Source organism: Mastomys coucha, unplaced genomic scaffold, assembly GCF_008632895.1.
Source record: "Mastomys coucha isolate ucsf_1 unplaced genomic scaffold, UCSF_Mcou_1 pScaffold21, whole genome shotgun sequence".
Lineage (NCBI taxonomy): Eukaryota > Metazoa > Chordata > Mammalia > Rodentia > Muridae > Mastomys > Mastomys coucha.
This window is the reverse complement of record NW_022196904.1, coordinates 116,286,467-116,313,834: the sequence shown is the minus strand read 5'-3', so window position 1 is coordinate 116,313,834 and position 27,368 is coordinate 116,286,467. Positions and strand designations below refer to the sequence as shown.

General features: G+C 47.8%; 2 protein-coding genes across 4 annotated transcripts in view; both read right to left on the bottom strand.

Moving 5' to 3' along the window:
• The window catches only part of Znf771 (zinc finger protein 771), an 11,373-nt gene extending 3,229 nt beyond the window's left edge, over positions 1-8,144 (bottom strand). The window contains exons 1-2 of one of the 2 annotated variants that reach the window (XM_031388384.1): positions 7,570-8,144; positions 7,044-7,206 (exon numbers count right to left, since the gene is read on the bottom strand). In XM_031388384.1, coding sequence (XP_031244244.1) covers positions 7,044-7,206; positions 7,570-7,682 — 276 coding nt within the window. In that variant the 5' untranslated portion in view covers positions 7,683-8,144. The remainder of the gene's footprint in view (positions 1-7,043; positions 7,207-7,569) is intronic. The other variant, XM_031388385.1, reaches the window with a different exon arrangement.
• Positions 8,145-13,612: 5,468 nt separating this feature from the next.
• Positions 13,613-18,415, bottom strand: Znf48 (zinc finger protein 48). 2 transcript variants are annotated; one of them, XM_031388382.1, is made up of 2 exons: positions 17,725-18,415; positions 13,613-16,259 (listed from the first exon to the last, which is right to left on the bottom strand). In XM_031388382.1, exon 2 carries the CDS (start codon positions 16,240-16,242, stop codon positions 14,470-14,472), a length of 1,773 nt encoding a protein of 590 aa, XP_031244242.1. In that variant the 5' UTR covers positions 16,243-16,259; positions 17,725-18,415; the 3' UTR covers positions 13,613-14,469. The 2 variants fall into 2 exon arrangements, with proteins under 2 accessions (XP_031244242.1, XP_031244243.1); XM_031388383.1 differs by having other exon boundaries at positions 17,756-18,415.
• Positions 18,416-27,368: the final 8,953 nt, after the last annotated feature.

Genomic DNA, 27,368 nt, shown 5'->3' with positions numbered 1-27,368 from the left:
CTCACAACCACCCGTAATGAGATCTGATGCCCTCTTCTGGTATGTCTGAAGACAGCTACAGTGTACTTGACATATAATAATAAATAAATCTTTAAAAAAAAAGCTGTAAGTAACAAAGAGCAGGACCTTCCCTTTCAGGAGCTGTAATAGAGCACCTTGAAAGCCATCAGTCTTTGTCATAGGAAACTGGCTCTGGGGCCAGGTAGAGGTGCATCACTTTAATCTCTGTACTCAGCAGGCAAGGCAGGCACATCTCTTATGGATTTAAGAACAACCTTGTCTACATAGAGTTCCAGGCCAGCCAGGGTTGCACAGTGGGACCCTATCTCAAAGCAAAACAAAAAATAAATCAAAAAAGAAAGTGGCTTTGAACTAGAAGATATGGCAGTTTGGGAAATTAACAGTCAGCCAAGAAAACTCTGGTTTTAATAATAACAATAGTCTTCCCTTAACTGTGGTTTGATTTTCCCGTTTCAGCTGCCAGCTGTCATGGTCTGAAAATATTAAGTGGAAAATTCCAGAAATAAACAATTTATAAGTTTAAATCAACTTTTATTATAGCATATTGTTATGGTTCTATTTTATTATTGTTAAACTCTTACTGTGCCTAATTTAGAAATTAAATTATATTATAGGTATATACCTAAAGAAAAAACACAGGCTAGCTATGACAGCACACCTATAATACCAGCACTCAGGAGGGTCACAAGGTCTCAACCAGCTTGGAGAATATAGCAACAACAACCTAATTAAAATGTGTGTGTATGTGTGTGTGTGAGTGTGTATGTGTGTGTGCGAGTGTATGTGTGTGTATGTGTGTGAGCATGTGTGTATGTGTGAGTGTATGTGTGAGCATGTGTGTATGTGTGTGTGAGTGTGTGTATGTGTGAGTGTTAATGTGTGTGTATGTATGTATATATACATATATGTATATATACATATACATATATGTATATATACATATATATATATACACATGATTGAACCCATTCAAGGTTCCAGGCATTCATGGCAGGGTTTGTCTTGAAATGTCCTCTGTGAGAGGGGCTTCTGTAATGAGGAGCCTCATGTCAGACTTCATGTATGCTATCACAGTAAATCTTTCTGACACCCCTAAGTCAGATGGGACAGTATCTTAATGTGTAGCTCAGGTTAGCCTCATACTTACAGACAATCCAACCTCTGCCTCCTCACTGCTGGATTACAAATGTGTTCCACTACACAGGTTTATTTTGTTTTTCCTTTTTTGTTTTGTTTTGTTTTCAGAGAGTTTCTGGCCTTGCTATATAGTCCAAGCTAGCTTGGAACGTGAAATCCTCCTACCTGCACCTGCTGAGTACAGGGATCACAGGGTTATCTCCAGACAGCAGAGAACACCAAGGCTTAGAGAGACTGAGTCGACAAAGCATGAGAAGGTGCCACTCTCCCCTGAACTCACATCAGGATGGGACAGAATCTCCTCTCTAAGTCTCTATCTTTCTCCAAGAAAGCTGTGGGGAAGTCCAATCTGAAGTACTCCAAAGCCACACTTTCCCCCTTGCCCTGGTTGTGACGCCGCCGAGCCTGTTCAACACCACACCACAGTGAAGTTAACTTTTCTTTTAGACTCTTGACCAGCACCCTCTCTAAGTTGTCACTGCCCAGCCTGGGGACTGCCTCACACTGGCTTCTCTGACCTGTGAGAAAGAAATCTTTCCATTAGTCATCCTCATCGTCTCCAGCCCAGGAGGGGGGGCCTTGAACACCTGGAGAAGAATTGTCTGAGTCTAGCTCCCCCAGAAATGGGTAAGGCTGGGGTAGTCCAGCATCCTAGCATTTAGATAGCTGAGGCAAGAGGATTATGAGCTTGAGGCCAGCCTGGGCTATACAGTAAGACCCTGTCTCAAAATAAGCAAATGAAAAGTTCACAACCCCTTTGTGTTCAGGACTCCAGCCCCGTGATGTGAATGAAGAAATAAGACATAGACAACTGATTACCCAAGGCCATAGCTAACAAATGGCAGAACCAAGGACTGAACTAAAGTCTGTCATTCTTAGTCGTGATGCAACCCCTAGCCATGGGTGTGAATTCACATGGACAGCTTGTCTCCTCCCCAAACCCTTCACCAAATCTTCATCTTTTCCTACAGAGTATAAAACACAACACCCCACCCCCACCCCAAGAGTGAGCTCCTCCCTACAGGAGTAGTCACATTAGAATCACTGTGCACCTGGGAAAAATTCAGTCTCAGGCTGGGGATGTGGTGCAGTTAGTTGGTAGAGTAGTCACTTACCATGCAGGATTCCCTAGGTCTAATCTCCAATCCTGCATACACTAGCTATGGTGGCATGTGACTGTAATCCCAGGACTTAGGAGGTAGATGTAGAAGGCAGAACTTCAAGGTCAGACTTCACTATATAATGAGTTCCAGCCAGCTCCAAGCCTGTAATTTCAGCACTTATGAGGTAGAGGGAGGAGAATCAGGAATTCTAGTTCTTCAGCTATACAGGGTTCAAGGACAGCATGAATCTCAAGCCTCATTAAAGATTTACTGTGTCATAATCTTCCTTGTAGGGGCTGAAGCTCTGTGGTTAAGAGTGCTGGCCACTGTAGCACGGGACCTAGATTGAGTTTCTAGAACCCACATGGTAGTTCACAAGTATCTAAAACTTCAATTACAGGAGTTCCAAGGCCCTCTTCTAGCCTCTGTGGGAACTGCACATATGTGGTGCACATATGTGGTACACATATATGCAGGCAAAACACTTGTCCACATAGAAATAAATCTCTTTTTCATTTTGGTTTTGTTGTTTGTTGTTTTCAAGACAGGGTTTATCTGTGTAGCCCTGACTGGAAGTTACTGTGTTCAAGTAGACAATGAATGGCCTTGAACTCAAAGATCTGCCTGCCTCTGCCTCCCAAGCTCTGAAATCAAAGGAGTGCACCACCACTGCCTGGCAATGAAAATAAGTCCTAAGATTTTTTTTAATCTTCATCTTATGCTGGTGATATAGCTCGGTGGTACCCAATATGCACAAGACCCTAAGTTTACTCTCCAGTACTGCAAAAAAACCTTTCACTTTATCAAGTTCCCAATGATCTGCATGCATGTGTAACATTAAGTCCAAACACCGCAGACACAGTTGCATTCAGGTGTGTCTGAAGCTGGGCATGAGGTGAGTGCCAGGCTGGCAAGGGCACTTGTTGCTAAGCTTGATGACTTGAGTCTAATCGCTAAGACCAACCCTGGTAGAAGAAAAGAACCACCTTTTGTAAAGTTATATTCTGGTTGCCACTGGTGCCATGGTAACCTCATATACCATGTATCGGATACCATTGTATCCGATACTCAAAAGTCACACAAATAAATTAAATTGAAAATTCAGACAGATCAGAGTTTGACAAGCAGACAGAGACTACTCCAAACTCTGAGTGTAGCATCACTGAAGCCTATTTTTCTCCAGTCCTGGGGACTGAACCACACAGTAAGGCCAGCTTTACCCCTGAGCTATATCCACAGCCCCCTTGACACCTATTCTTAACAAAGAACAGCTGCTGTTGGCAGGTAACAATCAGTCTACTGGTACTGGATGCCACAGCCCAGAGAGGCACTTGCTATGTAAACCATGCTGGCCTGGAATTTGCAATCCTCCTGCCTTGGCCTCCCTAGAACTGGGATGGATTACAGCATGCACAACAATGATGGCTGGAGGCACTTGTGAGATAATTAATGTGCACATACACAAAAGAGGCTAAGGGAGGCCACACAGCAAATCCTTGTGCTATTTTGTTCACAGAGGGCCTACTGTGCCTGTCTATAAACTCCAGCTGGTTCACCCTCCTAATGCATTTACTCAGATCCCAGATTGAAGTTTTGATCTGTCTGTTTGAGGCAGAGACTCTCTATGTAGACCAGGCTGGCCTTGAACTCACAGAGATCGTCCTGTCTCTGCTCCTGAATGCTGGCCTTAAAGGTGTGCACCACCATGCCCAGCACATTCAGTGATCTTATTACTGAAGAAGCTGAGGCAAAGTTGGTAAATGACAGAGCTAGGATTTGCTTGCTACCTGATACTATCCAGTCTGGCCCAATGGAGCTTTGATGACTTTCTTGATAAACCTTCTCTTAATCCCTTGGTTTCAGCTGTTTCAGTGGGGGTATCCAAACACCCTTTCCTCTCACTGCTGCTACTTCAAAGCAAGCCACTAACTTTAGCAGCCAATGTTGTTGTTTTTCCCAATTGGTTAGGGGTTTTTGTTATTATTTTTGAGATAGGGTTTCATGTAGCCTACCTAAGTTGGCCTCAAATCCACTACATTACTGAGGATAACTTGAAAAAAAACAATTCATGATGTGTATGAATGTTTTGCCTACATGCTTGGTGTACCTGGAGGCCAGAAGAGGACACTGGATCTCCGAACTGGAGATACAGGTATTGTGAGCCATCGTGTGGGCACTAGGAATTGAACCTGGGTCCTGGAAAGAGCAGCAAGTACTCTTAACTCCAGAGCCATCTCTCTGGTCCCAACTCTGAACTTCTGATCTTCTTTCCTCTACCTCCCTCGTACTGAGACCACAGTGTATGCCACCATGCCTGACTATGTTGTGCTGGGGATCAGGACTATCTGTATGCTAGGCAAGAACTCTATGGACTGACACAACCCCAGCCGTCCTGCCAGGGGTTCTTTTAAATAGAAAATCTAATCATTTTTATCAGTTGGCCTAAGACTTCCTATATCACAAGATGGAACACAGTATGCCCAAATTGCTACGTTGTCCCACTTAACAGCCTTTCATAGTCTGGCCCCAATGAAATCTTCTAGCGTGACCTTCTGTGAGCAAGCCTTTGCTCTTGCCCTTCCTCACTTCTACTTGCCACCTCTCCTCCCCATACAAGCCTTCAAGATCCACACTATTCAGAACCTCTCCTGAACTCTTTCCCACTGCCTAGGTAGTTTGCCTTCACTCTATCCAATACCTGAGATCAGCCTAAGAAGGCCTTTGATAAAAATGAGCCGAGAGGCCAGCAAGTTGGGTCTGCAGGTAGCAGGGCTTGTCATTGTAGCCCTGAAGAACTAAGTTCTGTCCCTGGAACCCACAGTGGAGGGAGAGAAGCGACTCTCAGAAGTTGTCTTCTACCCTCCACCTGAGTGCCTACACACACACGTGCACACACTCACAAACACAACAAATAAACATAATTGTTGGAGCCAGCTACAGTAGCACACACCTTTAATCCCACCCATGAGGCAGAGGCAGGTGGATTTCTGGCCATCTTGGCCTATAAAGCAAGTTATAGGCTACCCAGGGCTATGCAGAGAAACCCTGTCTATTTTTTTGAGACAGGGTTTCTCTGCATAGCCCTGGCTGTCCTGGAACTCACTCTGTAGATCAGGCTAGTCTGGAACTCGGAAATCGGCCTGCCTCTGCCTCCCAAGTACTGGGATTAAAGGTGTGTGCCACCACTGCCTGGCAAAACTCTGTCATGAAAAAACAAAGAAAGATAAAAACCAGGTAGGTGTGCCTTGTACCCCTCAGTGCTATGATAGGAGGACATGGGAAGATCAGTTGGACTTGTAAGCCACCAGTGTAGCTCTAGGTCCTGTCAAGGGAATAAGGTGGACAGTAAGGGAGCAGGCACCTGCTGTTCCTGACCAACTTCAGCACATGCACAGGTATACACATTCACATATACCACTCACCCACATGTGCAGAGAAAAAAAAATGGAACTATTTACACACTGCTTATGTGCAAGACACAGCTCTAACTCATGTATTTAACTCAATCCTTACATCTCCAAGAGGTAAGTGCTGCTACGCTCTCCCTTTACAAATGAGGAAAGTGAGGCACAGACAAGGTAGGAAGCCAAGTAGCTTTGCTCAGGCCTGAAACCCCAGTCTATTAGGAAGGCCAAGGTCAAAGGATTGCCTGCCTGGACATAGAATAAGTTCTAGGCTCTCCTGGGCAACTTGACTGAGACCCTATCTTAATAGAAAAGGGCTTGGCTATAGTACAGAGATGTTAAAAGCCTTGGTTCAATCCTTAGTACTGCAAGAAAAATTAACAAAGCTGAGACACTTGTCAGCTGGTAGGGAAGGGATGGGAATGGAAGTTCATCTTAATCTCTAGAGCTCTAGGTCCTTAATTTTCAAATCAAAGGGTACACAGGGTCTGAAAGTCAGGCTGGGTGAAGATGATAAGTCAAGAAAGCTGGAAAGAATAAGACGTCATAGTTAACAGTGGAAGAGGCCTCCACTTCCCAACAACTCATGTGTCCACTACAGGGAAGGAAGGAACTAGAATTTATCCTCTGGGATGTGGGCCCTAAGACCCAAGGCTAAATTCAAGTCTACTGCGACAAGGACCGCCCAGGGTAGGGTCCCTGGCAGCTCCGGGAAGTAAAATAACTGGTGATAGTTTAGGTCTCAAATGGCAGGCTCTAACTCATTCTGATGTCCTGAAAACCTTCAGAAGAGAAAACCCAGATTCCCAGCAGGATCCGCCAACCAACCTGCTCTGAGTGTGCAGCAGAATGAGGGAACTACTGTCCCATTAGCTCCCCACTGACAGAGCCACTCTTTCTGTCTGGGGCAGTCACTTAGGTCAGTTACCAACTATCTTAGACTCAGTTCCTCACCTATAAAATGGAGTCAATACTACCAACAAACCTGGTAAGATTGGAGGTGCTTAGAATAGCATCTGGCGCACCGTAAACTATGCAAGAGGTAGCTGTTGATACTGCTGCCTGCCCTCTTCTTCCCTCACCTCTGGCCTTTGGTACTCCTATATCTGGACTCGGGTACAGGACTGTGAGTTTATAGACATCAAGCTTCGTGGAGACTGAAACTACTCAGCAGGGTGCCTCAAGCAGCCCTCAGCTCTCACAGTGGGCCAAACGTCTATCCAATCAGGTCGAGGTGGGCAGTGGGCACAAGGATGGGCCAATTCTGAGTTTCTAGATCTGAGATCTAGGAAAAGGCAGGATTTCTGATTTCTGTCTGAGGGACGTTGAACCTGGCACAGGTTCGAGGGTGGGGGTGGGATCGGGGTGTAACACGTACCTCCTTGTTGTCCACAGGGATCTTGAGTTTCACCACCTCATACTTCTCCTCACCCTCCTCCTCCTCACCCTTCACCAGCAGCACCATCTCCTCCTGCATCTCTTCCTCCTCCTCCTCCTCTGCCTGCTGTTCGCCAGGCATCTTGGTGTCCTGAGGCGGGGCGCTGGATCAGAGGCTCAGGACCCGCCCCCCACCCCAACCCCCACCCCCACTGTGGCCCCGGCCCAGACAAGGCGGTGCAGCCGTGGCTTCCCCCGCCCTGCCCAGGCTCCGAGTCTAGTCCTCTCCCATCCACCCTAACCCGGCCCCACGCTCCGGCACTGCCCAGGGCCCAGCTCGGAAGACACCCGTTCACCCCACTCATCCCGACATTCAGGGCCCTGAACAGTTCGAATCTCCAGCTCCCGCGAGTTGCCACCCTCCTCGCGCTGAGTCACTCCCCGAAGCCTAGGTCGGCGACCCGAGCGCTAAGGGACGGGCCGCAGGCCCGCTGGAGCGGAGGCCCTGGGGTGGAGTGCGCACTCACCAGCCCGAGGTTCGGTGCTCGTGCGGCCCCGGGCCTGGGCGAGGGGCGGTTGGGTGCTCTGCGAAGGCCGCGGCTCCGGAGGCGGGGGCGGGGCGGGGCCCCGGGGCGGCCATTCATTGGATCCCACGTCTGGCTCCGCCCTTAGGGGAGAGGCTGGAGGCCTGAGCTTCTGTCCCTAACCGCCCCGGGAGGGGGAGCCGGGCTCAGAGGTGTCCGCCGCCCGGAAACTCCTAACGAACAGAACGTGCCTAGCCCGGCCTTCAAGGCCCCGCAGCTGAGTTCCAACCACCCTCAGCCGGGCTCTGCAGCTGCTGGGTCTCGACGTCCCACCGAGATTGCTGTGCCCGCGTAGGCCACGTGCGCTCCCGCGGTCTGGGCCTCTCCTTGGCGCCCCGCCTGGAGAGCAGGCCCTGTTGCCTCTTCTCTTCTTTCCCTTGCTTTTTCCTTCTTCGTTCTTTCTCGCGTCGCCTTCCTGTCCACTGGCCTGCCAGACAGCTTGCTGTTTGCCCGCATGCGACCCAGATCCACCACCGCCCAATCTGTCGCTTTCGTTTACCGTGTGTTCTTTCTGACCTGAGTCAGAGGCTCACTATGTATAAACCTAGTTGGTTTAGAACCAGTGGCGAGCCTAGTTCTAGTTCTGCATCCCCACCCTCACCCCATTCCGGAGAGGATAGGTAGAAGTTGCCCTGCCTGGCTTGGGTACCTGTTCTTGTAAGTTTTTATTGTTTTACACACTTGGTCACATTTGCTCAGCACAAAGGCTCACGACCTCACTTTACACATGCACTTAAAGATAGTTCAGAGAGGACTGATTTGCCTAAGTTATACAGTAAGGAAACATTTCTGTCAACTGGTAGTGTAGGTGGAAATAGCCCAAGGTCGAATCCACTCTACAATACTACAATAGTATTGAAAGAGTTAAATTTAAAACTTGTGCTGGCTAATGAGAAAATTGCAGGTTTGAAGAAAACACAGTGGACCAAGGTCGAATATGTCCAAATAAGCCTGGGCAAAAGCAAGCTGTTAACTAACAGGCCAAAAAGATATAGAAGAGAAAGCATGCAAGGACACGTCTGGGCAGACACTGAGTAGTGGGCCATCTGGTCCTCTTAGATATGGTTTAAGGTCAGATGCTCTGTTGACTCAGATTAACACTAACCTTAGGAATTTTCCACTCTGTTCTGCACGTAATATAGTTGATATTTGAACTAGCCAATCATGTATAGCCACACTGATTCCTTTGTTCCCCCAGACCTTTTTCCTATATAAACCCCTAACCCCTGAGCCTCATGGTCGATTCCCTTGTTTCCTGTGTGAGATTGGGGAGCTCCGAAAATTAAACTGCTTCATGTGTTTACATCAAGATGGTCTCTCGTGATTCCTTGGGTGCGTGTCCTCCCGAGACTTGAGTGGGGGTCTCCCTACGGGGGTCTTTCAGTATCTCGCCTATCTAGATATTTTTAACTGGGCATGGTGCCACTCAGCACTGGGGAGGCAGAAGCAGGTGGATTTCTGTAAGTTGAAGGCCAGGCAGGCCTGCATAGTGAGACTCTATATATATTTTTTTTTAGTAAAATAATAATAAAGTAGCAAGAGAGATGGCTCAACAGTTAATAGCACTGACTGCTCTTCCACAGGTCCTGAGTTCAATTCTAAGCAAACCACATGGTGACTCACAACCATCTGTAATGGGATCCGATGTTCTCTTTTGGTGTATCTGAGACAGTTAAAGTGTACTCATATACATAAAATAAAATCTTTAAAAAAATAAATTAAAAAAAAAAGAGGAGGCTGGGAAGATAAAAGCAGAGAGGACAATTTGTGTCCCAAAGACTTCTGATACTACCAATATTGTCTAGTAACTCCCATGGGTATCAGCTCCAGGTAGAACTGGGAACAGAAATTTGAAGTTAGATGTGATAGCTCACCTCTTGAGTCTAAGCTACTCTGGAGGATCCTGGGCAGCAAGATAGAAGCCTCCATTTCAAAAGGAAAGAGTTGGAGGGCCAAACAGACTGCGTAGGGAAGCAGAGAATGAGGTAGCAGAAGCCGCTTGGGAGCTATCTTCTGATGGTCAAAAGCTCCTTTGCAGTTAAATGCCTTTTTTAGAGGTTATTGTTTTAAAAGATATATGGCTGTGTGTGTACACATGCTTGCAGATGCCCAAATAGGCCAAAAGAAGGAGTTGGATCTCCTGAGGTGAACTTAGGCAGTTGTGAGGGATACACACTGGTTCTGGGAGCCAAACCCTGTGCCTCTGAAAGAGCAGCCAGCCCTCCAGCTTCTTAAAGTTTGTTTCTTTTTTATTTTTTCGTTTTTTCGAGACAGGGTTTCTCTGTGTAGCCCTGGCTATCCTGAAACTCACTCTGTAGACCAGGCTGGCCTTGAACTCAGAAATCCATCTGCCTTTGCCTACCAAGTGCTGGGATTAAAGGCATGAGCCACCACTGCCCAGCTCTGTTTCTTTCTTTCTTTTTCTTTTCTTTTCTTTTTTTTTTTTTTTAAAGATTTATTTATGTGCCACCATGTGGTTGCTGGGATATGAACTCAGGACCTTCTGATGAGCAGTCAGTATTCTTAACTGCTGAGCCATCTCTCCAGCCCCTCTGTTTCTTTTTTTAATGCATGTTTGTGCACATGTATGTGGGCCACATTCCTGCAGGAGCCCCGAGAGGTCAGGAGATCTCCTGGAGCTGGAGTAATAGATGGTTGTGAGCTACCATATGGGTGCTGGGAACCAAACCAAGTCTTCTGCAAGAGCAGCAAATGCTCTTAGCCACCGAGCCCTCTTTCCAACTCTAGTTAAATATTCTTAGAGCGGCAGTTATTTTTTGGTTGTATAAGAGACTATAGCCCTACAGCATTTTGCCCATCCATGTGCACCAAGAAAGGTCTGCCTTCTCAAAGATTCTGTCATTACTGTGTTTTTGATTCCTCCTCCTCCCTATTTGTGGCCTTTTCAAGAGTAATGTGGAAAGAAATAACCAAAAAAGATCTGATCTGTTGAGGCTTGCCCTCTCCCCAGCATAGCTGTAGCCATTTTGTTCCATGCCTGCCAGCTATTTCATATTTTTGCTATAATACATCTGCTAGTCATTGACACAGAAAAATAACTTGACTCACAGCAAGGTTATGGTGATCACATATCCTGTTAGGTTCTGTGTAAGGTTGTTAATCTTAAGAAATTCCACAAAGCTTTATGTAGGACCCATCAAATTAAAGGTCAATATAAACTGTTACGTCTCAAATAGCTTGTGTCAGAGCTGACCACTGGGCAGCACTTTCTGCACCTGCATATGATTTCATTGTGGGTTTTGCAGTTTTAGTCTTTGTAAGTGGACAGAGAAAAGTCAGTTTTAGGGTATGCATTCAGTAAACCAACCCTGTCTGACTGAGATCAGTGTCCATGTGGTTTGTGCGCATCAGCTCCTGATAGGACTGGGAACAGAAATTTGAAGTTGGTTGTGGTGGCTCACCTCTGGAGGGACTCTTGGACCTTCCCTCATGAGGGAAGGGAGGCATCTTACACCCATGAATATGTGAATTATATGAATATAATATGCCTTTCACCTCAGAAACTTCCTTAAAACTTAAAAATCCTCAAGGCTGGACACAACAGTCTGTTTATCTCAGCTGTTTTGGATTAGCCCTCTTCAAATCTCTAAGTCTGAGTTTTAACTGTCTCAGCTGAATTCTCAGTGAAGGAAAGAAAGAGTGAGCACTTCACTCTGTAAAAAGCAATGGAAGTGGAAGGGCTAAGGCTAACAGGCATGGGTGAACCGGCTACCTCCATCCTAGGCTTGAAAGCCATTGTAAAGACAAAACTGGGCTCATTCCTGTTTATAATTAAATCTGTTTCTCAAGATTGGGCCATGCCCCACCTGTAGTCTTAACTACAAATGCTTCATACTGCCTGTTCCAGGAAATGGCACTATGCCTTTGTTTCAAAAAATTGTTTATCACCATCTTGCAACCCTACCTTTGTTTCAAAAGGTTGTTATGACTACCTGGAGTTATGACTACTGAAGAACTAACTTGCCTCTATTTTAGGCTTAAAGGCCATCTCACAGTAGACAAACTAGATCCATTCCTGCTTTTGATTAAACCTGTTTTCTGAGGATTCAGCTATGCTTCACCTGCAACCTTAACTACAAATGTTTCTGTACTGCCTGTTCCGGGAATGGCAACTATGTCTTTGTTTCAAAAAGTTGCTTATAACTATCTTGCAACCCTACCTTTGTTTCGAAAGATTGTATCACACCTTTGATTGATGACCTTGTCTCTTTGGTTCAGGAGGTCTTTAATGACTTGGGCTTTTGTTTTTAGCTTGTTTTTTTTGTTTTGTTTTGTTTTGTTTTGTTTTTGGTTTTTTGAGACAGGGTTTCTCTGTATAGCCCTACCTGTCCTGGAACTCATTCTGTAGATCAGGCTGGCCTCGAACTCAGAAATCCACCTGCCTCTGCCTCCCAAGTGCTGGGATTAAAGGCATGCATCACCACTGGCCAGTGACTTCTTATGCTTATGTCCTGCTTCTGAAACCTATTTTGCCTGCCAAGTCCTCCATTTGGAAACCCCCTACTTCTGAACTATAAAACCTTGTCTTCCTCACATTCTGCCTTAGGGGAGGCAGCCTATGTACACAAATGTTTGCTTTGCTTGCTTTAATTTGACCACAATGATTTGGGTTGATGGTCTTTCTCCTCTAATCTTTGGGATTAGCAGAGGTTCCCATCTTTTTAAAAAAATATGTACTTCAGGCCGGGCGGTGGTGGCGCACGCCTTTAATCCCAGCACTTGGGAGGCAGAGGCAGGCAGATTTCTGAGTTCGAGGCCAGCCTGGTCTACAGAGTGAGCTCCAGGACAGCCAGGCAGGGCTACACAGAGAAACCGTCTCAAAAAAACAAACAAACAAACAAAAAACCCAAAAAACAACAAAGAAACCTAAATACTTCATAATGTTAAGTATTTGCTTGAATCTATATGCATCATGTGCATGCCTGGTGCAACAGAATTCAGAAGAGGGTACCAGATCCCCTGAGTGGAGCTAGGGCTGGTGTGTAAGCCACTATATAGGTACTGGGGACAGAGATGGGTCCTCTCCAGCACTGAGCCAACATCCAGCCCAGGAGCTGCCCTTTACAGAGTATGGAGCAGTAACGTGGCATGGCCTAACAGCAATTTACAACATTCCCCCTTCCGAAAGTCCCTCAGAGGACTCCTTTCAGGGCCAACAGGATGCCTATGCACTGAAATAGTCTCTAAAGATCCTGGGACAGACTGTAAAGTTCCAGGGTTTCAGGGATGCATCCAGCTTCACAAGGGCCTTTTTTCCGAGGAAGCCAGTCATCTTGGGAGAACTCCTGTGACTCTTCCTGAACAATTAGCTTGAGTTACCAGGTCTGGCAGGAACTTGCCAAATAAGATGAAGCAAGCTAATGATTCCTGCCATTGGCCAATTAGGTCGCTCCTTTCCCTGCCCATTGGCTCTTCACTCAGAACAAGATAGGGACCTGTTTCCTCCTCCTGAGGAAGCTCTACTGCTGGGGAAATAGAATTTTTAAAGGTCTGGGGAGGTGGGTCTTCCAACATCCCTTGATGAATTAGCATCCAGACTTTTTGAACCTGTACCAGGCAGGTTGGCAACATTTTGCCAGGCTCACTGATCACCAGCCTCCCACTTCCCAGTCACTGGTCCCCCCTCCTTGGCACCTCACATTCTTATCAAGGGTTCATGTTGTAGCTAGGTTCTTGTGGGCAACCAGACCTTGGCCTAGGGCATCAGCTGACAGACCTGAAGACTATCCATCCTGTCCTGAGTTATCCTCCTGCCTCATCCTCCTAAATTCTGGGACTACAGGCATGAGCCCTGACACTTTCCTCCAATGAAAGCAGCTTAGCTGTCTAAGACAATCTCTTTTAGTTAATGGACTTAAGGCATGTCATGGCCGAGGGCTTTACCTATGGCAGAGCCTATTTCAGTCCTTGTAGGCCTTTGTATTTGCCCATGCACACACACATATAAATACCCATACACAGCAAACCTCAGACAAGGGACAATTTATTAATAAGGAGACAGACAGACACTTAGCTGTGGAGATTTGAAGCTTCTCTGGCCTGTACTGGCTCTGTCCCTGCTCAGCAGGCTGGTCTTTGCAGATGTCCACGATGACCTAGGCTTTGCATCCAGACTGGAAGCTCTGAGTGCTCCTGCTGGCTCTTCTATGTCACCAGTGTCCCAGAGTCTGAGTGGGAAGGACCCTCAAAAGCATATAGACATAAGCTCTTTCCCAAAGTGCCCTTCTTGGATAAAACCATGTCCAGTGACCCACAGGCCGAGGTGAGAACTGCATTCTCCACTGGAACACTTCACCCTCAGCGTGGCCAAGATGCCCCCACCTTGTCTTGACATCTAAAATTCCAACAATCTGCTCTCCCAGACTAAGGTTGAAAGGATCAAGATTTTTTTGATTTTTGTTTCACCATGGAGTTCTGGCTGACCTAGAACTCTCTATGTAGATTCAGTCTGGCCATGAATTCAAGAGATCTGCCTGCCTTTGCCTGAGTGCTGGAACTAAAGGTTGGACACAACTGTGTCCAGCTGAGGGGCCTGTTCTTAAACAGGAGGCAGTAGTATTTTAGAATCGAGTCCAGCTTATCAATTTTACAACTATTGAGGGCCTAACCTGTGCTAGGCAGTGTTCTAGAAGCTGTGATACAGCTCATACTGGCAAGGTCTCAACACCTAACCAAGGCAGTTTCCTGAGCATGAAGGTTATATACAATCTCTAATCTGTTTCTAGCTATTCTTATCCTCCTCATCCCCCCCACCACTTCCTAGGCTCTTCTCTGCCTTCAGCAGCAGATACCTTCCCTCCAGTATGGTCCCTAGACTTCCCATCACTCCATTCCAGCTGATGACTCCTCTGGGAGGGGCGTTGGCCGACCATCCCCTACCCCAAAGGGCCTTAAGGCCAGATGCCCACGCTGGTGCTTTATACGAGCAGAGCTGTCACCGAAGCCCTTGCCACACTCTGCACATTTGTATGGCTTCTCTCCAGTATGTGTACGCCTGTGTTTGACTAAATCTGAGCTCCGGGGGAACTCTTTCCCACAGAAGCCACACACATGAAGCTGGCTGGGTCCAGAGGGCTGGCCCCGCACCCGAGACTGAGGGACTATGGGTACAGAACCAGGTGGATTATGGGGCCGCAGGAGAGTAGATGGTGGTAGTGGTCTAGTGCGTTCACCCTGGTGGGTGCGGAGGTGCTTGACTCTGGCAGAACTGTCAGCAAAACCTTTGCCACACTCAGGACAGAGGTAGGGTTTCTCCCCTGTGTGCACACGGTGGTGTTTCACCAGATCAGAGCTTCGGCGGAAACCTTTGCCACACTCAGGACACTTATGGGGCTTGTCACCTGCCAGTGGTGGGGGCGGCTCCCCAGCCTGTGGGCCCCCAGGCTCTGGTTCCAAGCCAGGTAGGCCAAAAGTCGCATCACTGGAGTGTGAAGGGCTTCGGGGCGTCAGTGAGGGACTGGTGCCAAGAGGAGGTGGAGGTGGGCTGGGGATGAGTGGGACCACTGGGTAGGCTGAGAAACTGAAGTCCTGGGGTTCCACGTGGGTGAGGCGGTGCCGAAGAAGAGTGGAGCTGAGGCTAAAGCTACGGTTACATTCTGGGCAGGCATGAGGCCTCTGGCCACTGTGGGTGCGGAGGTGCTTCACCCGGGCGGAGCTATCAGCAAAGCCCTTGCCACACTCAGGGCACAGGTAGGGCTTCTCACCTGTGTGTACCCGCAGATGCTTCACCAGGTCAGAGCCCCGTGCAAACTCCTTCCCACATACATCACAACCGAAGGGTTTGGGGCCTAAGTGACTGCGTTGGTGGCTCAGTAGGCTGCAGCTGAGCACAAACCTCTTGCCACAGTCAGTGCAGATATATGGCTTGTCCTGGGCCTTAGGTCTGTGTGGGGCTGCCGGAGCCGCTGGGGATGGCTGCCGTCGGGGGACCACTGGGCGGGGGAGCTGATCCCCTCTGTGTGTCCGCTGGTGCTTTATCCGGGCAGAACTGTCCCCAAAGCCCTTGCCACAGATGCCACACTTGTAGGGCTTCTCTCCTGTGTGTGTCCGCTGGTGTTTTACCAGATCAGAGCTCTGCCGGAAGCTCTTGCCACACTCACCACAGATAGTGGGGCGTTCACCAGCAGGAATCCGAGATCGAGGCATCTTGGGAGGGCCTGGGGCCGGAGGACGGACCCTGTAGGGTTTCTCGCCAGTGTGAGTTCGTTGATGTTTGATTCGGGCTGAGCTGTCCCCAAAGCCCTTGCCACAGACGCCACACTTGTAGGGCTTCTCCCCTGTGTGAGTCCTTTGGTGTTTTACCAAATCGGACATCTGCCTGAAGCTCTTGCCACACTCACCACACACTGCAGCTCGGTCATTACTGCCCTGTCCCCACCGGGGTTCTCCCAGGACCCGAGGAACTGGGTCTCGAGGCTGACGCTTTCCAAGTCCCTCTCTGCGGACCCATAAGTCATCCCAGCTCTGAATGCCTTCGGGTTTGAGAGAAGCATTTCCTACTTCGTGACCTGGGGCTAACTGTTCCTCTTCCTTGAATTCTGGCCCATTGCTCTCCTGTGGTGTATGTTCAAACTCATCCACCGAAGAAGCCTCCATATTCTCAGTCCCTAGAACTAGAGAAAGAAAACAGAATTATAAATCTCAGCCTTTGGCTCAACAGCATCTTTCCTTTTATCATTCCCAGATTGGAACTCCTAGGGCCAACCTCTGGTAACTTCCCCAGTAAAACTTCTTTAATGCACGATCTCCTGAATTCTCTCCCTCTCTACTGAGCGTAGGGAGCACTAATCATCTGTCTCTCACTAATTATAAGTACCGCTGCACTGCAACCCTTAGCTGAGCCTGGGCTTTTGATAACTTGTCCAGGCTGGCCTTGAACTTTCAGTTTTGATGGGCATGGTGGCACATGCTTCTAATCACAACACTGAGGAGGCAGAGGCAAGGCGATCTGACTTCAAAGTCAGCTACATAGTAACAACTTGTCTCAAGACCAAGTTTTCTTAGCCTACCAAATCCTGGGATAATATGTATGCACCATTATCCTGGCTTACTATGTTATAAATCAATAATCACTACACTAAACAATACAGGGACGGACCTTCAAAATCCTATTAGTCTCTTTGTTTTACACTCATGGAAACAAAGAATTGAAGCAATTTTTTTTCTTTCCTTTGTTTTCAAAACAGGGTTTCTCTATGTAGAGGCTGTCTTGGAGCTCATTCTGTAGACCAGGATGACCTGGAACTCACAGTGGTGCTCCTGCCTCTGATTCCTGAGTGCTAGGATTAGAGACATGTGCCACCACCACATGAAAGTTATTAGAAAATGGCCAAGTTTCTAACTCCTATCTACCCAAGCCTGTGTTATATTACAGTATCTCAATTTAGAAAACCTAGTATGTGGTCTTTCGATTGAATTTCTGTGAGTTTTTTTTTTTTCCTCCAGTTTCTGAGACTGTCTAACAGTACTGCCCAGACTGGCTCTGAATTCTCCACCCTCCACCCCATTGGATCCATTCTGTCCCAGTAACTTCAACGATCTTGCACGTTCGTACTTCCCTACAGATATACAGATATGGGGTGTAGGAGGGAAAAGACAAAGTAGCAATGAGTCTAACTGTGGGTTCCAGCAACCCTGCTGTCACAAGAGGCAAGAGATAAGAAAGTCAAGGACCGGCATTACTCTGCGGCAAAAACAAAACTACGGAAAGGAACGCGGTTACTTGGAAAAGGATACTGAGACTAGTCTGAGAAGGTCTGTACTTAACAGTAGGTTCACGAAAGCTTTTAATTAATAAAAAGAAAGCTAGGGAAGGTTTTTTGAGAAGGGAGCCAGTATTAGAGCTGGATTTACAGCAGAACGCGAGCTGAGGAGGAAAGACCACCAGAGATTAGTTAGCACAATTGAGCCTGGAGGCCTGCAGTAGGGCTGAGTGAAAGGGGGGGGGAGCGTCAGGGAAGATGCCCTCACGGCCTGGCACACAGTAGGTCCTCAGAAACGTTGGCTTCTTCCCTTAGGATTTTGCTCCCCCGCCCCTTCGCCCACGCCGACTTCCCCGGGTCCCCAAGCATCCATTACCTGTCAGCGCGGCGCCGCCCGCCGCCCTCACCTGTACCGACGGCTCTCAGCCGCTCCAAGTCCGCTGCGCCGCGAAGCTCGGCGCCCCAGGGCTGGGTGGCGCGCAGCACCGTCGGCCCACGACGGGGACGCGGCCCCGGTGACTCCGAGGGCACTCGCCGCCCTGTTCCCCTCGGTACAACAGGGACCTAGCAGTCAGCAGCTCGGGTACGGACTCCACGCCACGCCGGGAGGGGGTTCGGCCCACGTCCCGAGCGCCGCGGGGCGGGACGGGAAGCGGAAGCACGGGCCTCGGCGAGCCGCTCTAGGACCCGGAGGAGCCGCGGGCTCGGCGGCGGCGGCAGCGGCGGCGGCGGCAGCGGGGGCGGCGAGGACCAGTTCTAGCCGTACCCTGCGGCGTTAGCGGCGTGCCTCCTCCGCTGGTCAACTGGCGTGGCGGGGCCCGACTGCCAGCACGGGACAACGAGGAAAGATCCCAGGGATGGAGGGGGAGAGACCGAGCCAGACAAAGGGAAACGGAGAGCCGGCGGGCGGGCGGGCGGGGCGGGGCGCCGAGGCGGGGGAGACAAAGCCCAGCTCGGAGTGGGGGCTGGGCTGGGGGCACGCAGGTCGAGCTGGAGCCTGCCAAGTTCTAGCCCGAGAGCCACGAGTCAGCGCGCTGTCGGCGAGAGACGATGCGCAGGGACAGGACCAAGAGACTGGGTACCAGAGACAAAGAGATGTAGAGACAGATAAAGAAACGTCAAGTCACCCAAGCGGATTCAGGGGCCCTAAGAGGCGGAGAGCCTAGAGGGAAACAGGCGGGAGACAGAACAAAGGACTACAGGCGGAGACAAAGGTAGAGAAACAAAGAAAGGCTGCCAGCTTTGCACAGGCCAAGTCCAGGGAGGGACTGAAGAATAAACCCTGCCTCCATCTTGGTGGGGCCATGTTCCTCCTAGGAAGCATAATCTCGAGATTTTATGTTGTAGGCAGGTTTTCCTTTATAGAGGCGAGTACCCAGAGCCTTCCGTCCTGCCACTAAAGCGAAGGCTGACGGGGTTTTTATTAATTCATTATGTATTAGCGTTTCACATTAAAGCAGAAGTTAGAAAGTCAAACCATGCATCGTCTGTCCCTTGAGTGCCGTCACTTTTAAAGAAAAGCATACAAATCATTAGACATAGAGAATCAGGCCAATAATATGTCTCAGTGGGAAAAGGCGATTGTCACCAAGCTTGACAGCCCGAGTTATATCCAAGGAACCCATGTGGTGGAAGGAGAGTGCACATTGTCCTCTGACCTCCACATGCACTGATGCAATGCGCCCCCACCCCGTTGCTCCAAATTTTAAAAATTCTAACTTTATGAAAAAAAAAAAAAGATTGCTGGATCCTGTTAATCCCAAGGCTGGGAGGAGAAAGACCAGTGACCCAAATCATCATGACCAATTAAAGCAACCTTTTTTATTCATGTACACTGGATGCCTCACCCTAAAATGGATTCAAGAGGTCAGCCATTGGGCTAGGGAAGATAAGGTTTTTATAGTTCGAGGGGGTGGAGTTCTAAGTTGGAGATTTGGCAGGCAAGTAGGTAAGAGCTACAGAAGCAGAACATAACAAGGTGGCCATAACAGCAGGTGGTTACAATACTCTTTTGAAACAAATGTAGGCTCGCAAGATGGTCCGTAACTTTGTAACTTTTTGGAACAAAGACACAGTTGCTGTTTTCTGGAATAGGCAATATAGTACCATTTGTTCAGGTGGGAACATGTGTTAGGAACTACCCACATTCCAGAACCAGGTGTGCCCTCGCCTGCCTTCAGCAACCCAGCCCCAGCAGCCACATCATCACCAGCTGCCATCCCTTTATAAAGCCCATGCCACCATCAATAGTTTGTTCTCTCCCTCCCTCTCCTCCCCCCTCTCTCTCTCCTGCCCAGAATCAGCCTTTTGTGCCCCTCCAATAAATCTCTTACATTTATAGGTCAGTTGTGTGGTCTGTTCTCTGCAAATTCCTTGGCCCCATCCACTAAGGTAAACTTTTGACACAAAACTCCTAACATTGGTACCCTGGTGTCTGAGTTCCCTTTTGGGGGTTAAAGCCACCCTGGGACCCTACCCACCAGCTCTACCTGCAACAGATCTACCTTCTGGCTCACTGATCCTTGGCCCTCTGTCACTGGCAATTGGTAAATGATCCCTCTCGGTTGGCATAAATGCTTCACCAAATCTCTGGCATTCTTGGAGGCAGAGGTACCCACCATGATTTTGGACCCTTTCTGTTTGGGTTAGGCTTTATTTCTGAGCTGTTTCTACCTTTTGGGTTCCCTCAAAGGCCCTGGTACCAGTCTCCTCAGGGTTTTAACCCTTGCTCCCCCCCAAGCCCCCCATTCAGTGAGGTGATGATCCACTGAACAGCTATGTCTTCCAGTTCAGTCTTTCCTGGATCCTGTGGACACTTTGAACTTCAGGCCCAGGACCTTTCCCTCCTCTTCACCCATGGGAATAGCTTTGCAGAGCTCCTGGCTCCCCTTTGGGGTGACTCTTGCAGAACACCCGACCCCTCTTTACCCAGCACCTGACCTGAAGGACTCCAAACGTACTGGCTTTTGCAATCAAATTTGACCTCAATATCCCTTAGTCAATCCAAATGTAGCCAACTAGTGCATCCTATATCTCAGTATTATACACGGCCTATTCAAACACTGCCAGCAGTGGAGGGGAGTGGAAGAGATTCTTTCCCTATTCCTCTGTTCTCTGCTCCAAGCCCAGTTTGTTTTTGTCTAGTTTTCCCAACACACTGCGTAAATGTCCTGTTTCTAAATTACAGCGGATGGGATCTGTAGGGTCTGATTCTTCGGCTCCTGCTTCCCTCTACCCGATGTGCCCTCCTTGTGGGCACCTCTCTCTAGCTCCCTCAGCCTGCTATGACTCTAGCCTGCTACACCCACGTGGACATCTCTCTTTCCATTCTGCTTAGAGCTACCTGTTCCTAGGCCTAGACTTTGGGAATTTCCTTGCTTTATGTAGGAGCTTCCTGCTAAGTCTTACAGCTTCTCCACACCCTTGTGGCTTTTGTGATACTGGAATCCCCCCTTGGTGGAGTTCCTGCTTGTTTCTCCCTTATCCTTAGCCAATCTACTACTGATCTATACCATAAATGTATGTCTGGATCCTGGAGCCTGCTATGGCCTTGGGACGCTCACCACTAGGCAACAACTTTCAGCTCAGGCCTGCTGCATCCATCCAGATCTTTCTACTGAAGTACTAGTTCCCTTCCCCCTCACTCTAGGCTGTCTCTCCTTCCAGCCTGTAGTCCCTCAGCTTCAGCTCTCTGCTCCTTCTTAGAGCTATAGGAACACCACACCACACCCCCACACAGAGAAGCCCTGTCTCACAATAACAAACAAAAGGATTTCAGGCAGACTGGCTTTCAGACTCCATTCTTAGGCCAGTGCTGTAGACCTCAGGTCCTTAGGCATTTAGCTTGGTTCTGAGGCCAGGCACTTGGACTGAGCTGTGATATTGGCACCTAGAGTGTCCACAGACCTGTCTTGGGACTCATTAACCATGGCAAAACCTGAGCCAATTCAGTTGAGCTGAATGACAGATTTGGAATTGGGTATAATCAAAGTTTGAAGTTTCTCAAACTGTTATCCTAGACTGTGGAGATGGTTCCCTGGGTAAAGTGCCTGCTGCTTAAACATCATGGCCTGAGTTTAGGTCCGCAGCAGCCACGTTAAAGCCAGAAATGGTAGCACATCTATAACCCAAGTGTTGGGAGAGAGAGAGACAGGCAGGGCCAGATGCTGGGGGCTCACTGACCAGCCAGCCTAACTAAAACCGCACTCTCCTGGCTCAGTGAGAGGCCCTGTCTCAAAAAGTAAGGTAAGAATGATTGAGGAAGGGGCTGGAGAGATGGCTCAGCACTCTTCCAAAGGACCTGGGGTTCAATCCCAGCATCCACTTGCCAGCTCACAACTGTAACTTCAGTTCCGGAGGACCTGACAGCCTCACGCAGACATAGACGCAGACAAAACACTAGTGCGGGGTTAAAAAAATGATTGAGGGCCGGCTGAGTGGTTAAGAGCACTGACTGCTCTTCCAAAGGTCCAGAGTTCAAATCCCAGCAACTGCATGGTGGCTCACAGCCATGCCTAATGAGATCTGACACCCTCTTCTGGGGTGTCTGAAGACAGCTACAGTGTACTAACATATAATAAATAAATAAATCTTAAAAAAAAAAGATTAAGGAAGACATATGGTTCATGTATCTGCTCTGTGGTTTGGTCGTGTACCTGCACACTTGAGTGCACATAAACACATACAAAAGAAAATATCATTGAGCCCAAAGCATTTGGTAGGAGATGTAGATAATACAGCAAAAAGGAACACTTTCACCTTAAAGATGCATCATTTCGGGCAACAAGATGAGTCATCAGGTAAAAGATACTTGCCTCCAAGTTGGACAACCTGAATTTGATCCCTGGGACTCCCACATGGTGGCAGCAGAGAGCTGAATCTGACAAGTTGTCCTCCTTCCACTCCCCCCATCCCTCCTTCCATACTTTTACTGTGGCTTGCATATACCCCATGACAAATAAGAATAAATAAATAGGATGGCCAGTGGTGGCGCATGCCTTTAATCCCAGCACTTAGGAGACAGAGGCAGGTGGATTTCTGAGTTCAAGGCCAGCCTGGTCTACAGAGTGAATTCTAGGACAGCCAGAACTGCACAGAGAAACCCTGTCTCGGAAAAAAAAAAAAAAACACATGCACACAAAAAAGAAATGATTTTATTTATTTTAGATTTATTAGACAGGGTTGCTCTATAAAGCCCTGGCTGTCCTGGAAAATCACTCTGTAGACCAGGCTAGCTTTAAACTCACAGAGATCTGCTTGTCTCTCCCTCCCAAGTGCTGGGATTAAAGGAGTGTACCACCATGGTAAAAAGATGATGATGATGATGATGATGATGATGATGATGATGATGATGATGATGATGATGATGGTGATGAATTAGTGGTGTATAGTATATGTGCACCTCTGTGTAGATTTGTACACCACAGAGGCCAGGAGAGGGTGAAGGATCCCCTGGAGCTAGAATTACAGGCAGTTTTAAGCCACCCTATGTGAGTGCTTAGAACCAAACGTGGGCCTCTACAAGAACAGTGAGTGTTCTTAATGGCCGAGCCACCCAGTCCTTCCCTTAAAGCCGTTTCCCCTCATCTCATGGATCCCGTCCTACCTTCCTGGCCTTTACCCACTCATCCAGATATACGCTTTTAACAATTAGAAGCTAGGAACTGCATAGGAGAGAGCAAGTGGTGTTTGTCTTTCTGAGTCTGGCTTGCCTCAGTAATGTAATGTCTTTGGTTCTATCCCTCATTCCTGAAACTTTAAAACTCCACTGTGTATAAGCCCCACCTCCCATTGTTCCTTCACTGTCATGGGCATGGAGAGAGCAGGTGTCCCTGTGGTTGGATTTGTCTTCTCAGAATGCAGCCATGGATGGTGCAGCTGGGCCATAGGATGGTTCGAGATTTTTGTTCTTGTTTTGTTTTGAGACACGGTCTCTCTATGACATACATACATAGAGTTGTCCTGCTTGGCCTGGACCTTGTTTTGTAGACCAGGCTAATCTAGAATCCACAGAGATCAATGAGACTCTGCCTTCCTAATGCTATGATTAAAGGCATTGGTTACCACACATGCTGTTTTTAATGTTTTTTTTAAAAAAAACTTAATGATTTTATTTAAATGAGTGTTTTGCCTAAATATACATCTGTGCACCACCACCATGCCTGGTGCTCTAGAAGCCCACACTGGACTCCCTAGAATCAAAGTTAGTGATGGTTGTGCACTACCATGTGGGTGGGTGTTGGGAACTGAACTTGGGTCCTGTGCAAGAGCAGCAAGTGCTCTTAACCACTGAACCATCTCCCCAGCGTCTATTTTTAGTTTTTTTGAGAAGTCTGTACAGTGATTTCCATAGTGGCTGTACTAGTTCACACTCAGTAATGAATACAGGCGCTCCCTTTCCCACATTCTCCCCAGAATTTGTTGTCATGTTTTCTTGATGATCGCCGTTCTGAGTGGGGTGAGGTGTGTTACTTTAATTTATTGGTGTGTGTGTGTGTGTGTGTGTGTGTGTGTGTGTGTGTGTAAGATGGAGAGGACATGGCAGTCAAGGTGTGGTGGTAACTCAGAGGACAACGTTATGGAGTTGTCTCCATCCCTTCGTCTTTCTGTGGGTCCCACAGCAGTGGCCTGCAGCCTGCAGCATCTTTGCCTCTCCAGCCCTCCTTTATAGCAGCTTTCATCTTGCTTTCATCAAGCTTTCCTTGATGGCTTAACAACTAGATGCTGGGCACTTTTAAGAGTATTATTGGCTATTTGTATTTCTTCTTCTGAGAACCACCTGCTTAATGGCTTAGTGCATTTTTCTGTGTGTTGATTAGCAGTTTGGGGTTTTGGTGCTTAATTTTTAGAGTTCTCTGTCTCTATAACTTGATAGTCTCTGAGGTGCCAGGTCCCAAATAATGACACGGAGATCTTTTGTTAATTATGAAAGCTTGGCCTTAGTTTAGGCTGTTCCTAACTAGCTCTTATAATCTAGTAAACCCGTTTACTCTAAGTTCTGCCATGTAGCTGGTTACCTCTCCTTCAGTCCCAAGGCTGGCTCCTCCCTCTGTGTATTACCGGCAAATCTCCCGCCTAAGGCTCTCTCAAAATTTCCTCTGTCCGGAAGTCCCACCCATTCTTTCCTGCTTTGCTATAGGCCGTTCAGCTCGTTATTAAACCAATCAGAAAGTGATGGAGGAAAAAAAAGCGTTTACAAAACACCGAGACAAGTGATGCTTCATATTAATACAGTCTACACAGTGCGTAAAGAGATCACCCCAGTACCCCCTCCCTCCCACGCTCTTGCTCTCTCTTCCCCTCCCTCCCCTCCGCTAACCTCCCCTCCTACGTCCTCCCCTCCCACCTCCCACTGCTTAGGTGCCGGTACACGCCTTCCTTTGTGACTCTCCGCCCTATTCTTTTGAAACAAGCTCTCTGATTGAACCTAGAACTTGCTGTTTGCCAGCCAGCAAGCCTCAGTGATCCTCCTGCCTCTGTCCTGCCCCACTTCCCAGCAGTGGGGTTATATGTGTGTGTGCTTTCCACTTACTATTAGGATGTAGGCTTTTACCTACTGAGCCATCCTGCCGGTCCATATCAGTGTCACGAATCTGAACTCAGGTCCCCATGCATGCACAACACGTGCTTTTATCCACGGAGCCATCACACCGAACTTAGTCCTCAGTTTTTATTTGTTTTTGTTTTGTTTTGTTTTTTCGAGATAGGGTTTCTCTGTGTAGCCCTGGCTGCCCTGGTACTCACTCTGTAGACCAGGCTGGCCTCGAACTCAGAAATCCGCCTGCCTCTGCCTCCCAAGTGCTGGGGTTAAAGGCGTGCGCCACCACTGCCTGGCTTTTAATTTTTTTGTTTGTTTGTTTTTTGTTTTGTTGTTTTTCGAGACAGGGTTTCTCTGTGTAGCCCTGGCTGTCCTGGAACTCACTCTGTAGACCGGGCTGGCCTTGAACTCAGAAATCCGACTGCCTCTGCCTCCCAAGTGCTGGGATTAAAGGCATGTGCCACCACTGCACGAGTCCCCAGCTTTTATAATTCTTCCTTTCTTCTTTATCTTTTTCTTCTTCCTTTTCTCTTCTTCCTCCTCCTCCCCTTCCACCTCATTTTCTTTTTTTTCTTTCTTCCTTCCTTTTTAAAGATGTATTTATTTATTTATTTTATGTATATGTGTGCACACTGTAGCTGTACAGATAGTTGTGAGCCTTCATCTGGTTGTTAGAAATTGAATTTAGAGCAGCTCCTAGCTCTCTCCAGTCAACCTCGCTCCCCGCGGTCCCTGCTCGCTCTGGCCCAAAGATTTATTTCTTATTATAAATAAGTACACTGTAGCTGTCTTCAGGTGCACCAGAAGAGGGCCACAGGTCTCATTATGGGTGGTGGTGAACCACCATCATGTGGTTGCTGGGATTTGAACTCAGGGCCTTCGGAAGAGCAGTCAGCGCTCTTTACCTTACTCTCACCAGCCCTTTCTATCTTTTTTGAGACAGGGTTTCTCTATGTAGCTCGGGCTGTCCTAGAACTCTCACTGTAAAGGAAAGCAAGCTGGCCTCAAGCACAGAGATCCACTTGCTTCTGCCTCTGGAGTGCTGGGATGAAAGGCATGAGCACCTGGCATGTAGTAAAGTATCACCCTTTCCTATTGTTTGTCTTCTTTTGAGACTCACTATATAGCTGTCCTGGAACTCACTGTGTAGACCACTCTGACCACAAACTCCCAGAGATCTGCCTGGGTCCTCTGGGAGAGCATCTAGTGCTCTTAACCTCTGACCTTCTCTTCAGTCTGTTTATTTATTTATTTATTTATTTATTTATTTATTTATTTGTGACAGTGTTGCTAGGTAGTCTCAGTTAGTCTGGTATTCACTATGTATCGCAGGCTGGCCTCAAATTTTGGGCAATCCCCCTGCCTCAGCCTGCCCAATGGTGAAATTACATGTGCAAGACACTACAACCAGCTGCGTTTTGCTTTTTGAAACTATTAAAGCCCTCACCCACTGAGGAAAAAAGAGACCCATTTATATAAAGGATAGACAGGATTTGGAAATCAGTTGGACATATTCATGGAGGGCGAGAGTAAGAAGAGTGTAGATTGCTTTCTCTACTTCTCTCCCTCTCTAATTTAATTTTAAGACAGGTCTCAACATATAGCTCAGATTGGCCTGCAACTTGAAGTCCCCTCGGCATCCCAAGTACTAGGATTACACACAAGTACAGAAATTCATAACCTGATCCTTTTGTTTTCTGTCTCTCCCTTCATCCCTTCCTTCCTTCCCTCTCAGTGCCAGGAATAGAATCCAGGGTGTCACGCTTCACACTCCAACTCCCCACAAGTCTGCTCCGTCTGAGAAGAAATAAAGAGGAGGGAGAACAGTGTCGTGTGAGAGGGTATAATTACCCCTTTCTTTACTTGTATCTAAGCATGGTCTCTCTGCCAACACTGTCATCATGGTGCTGCGAGTCATGCTCATGGCTGTCTCTCTCCTCAGCAGTGATGCTCACTTCATTCACACTGTCTGGGTGATCACAGGGTCATGCAGAAGAGCAGCTCCTAGCTTTAGCTGACACCCTACCGTCCTGCTGAGCCTGTGAGAGAATGAGCGACTTCTCCTGTAAACTCATATCATACCCTAGGCACTGTTCTGAGCGCGTTATGTGTACACTTACCATCTTCATTGTGTGCTACCATCTTCACTAAGTGTGGTCTTCTTTTGTTTTGTTTTGTTTTGTTTTGTTTCCAAGATAGGGTTTCTCTATGTAGCCTTTGATGTCCTGAAACTCATTCTATAGACCAGGTTGACCTTGAACTTGGAAATCCACCTGCTTCTGCCTCTCCCCCAGGCATGAGACACTACCACCCAGCTTTCATTATGTCTTTGTAGGGGGCAATATCAATGAAGCCACTAGACAGATAAAGAAATGGAGTCACTGAGGTGTTAGAGGAAGATGTCCAAGGTCACACAGCCCTGAATGAGCATATGTCTCTATAATCATATGGATCACGGTGCTGGTTAATTTTTCTTTTTTTTT

Excerpts from the sequence above, each read along its gene's own strand:
- Znf48 (XM_031388382.1), bottom strand. The coding sequence starts at position 16,242 with ATGGAGGCTTCTTCGGTGGATGAGTTTGAACATACACCACAGGAGAGC.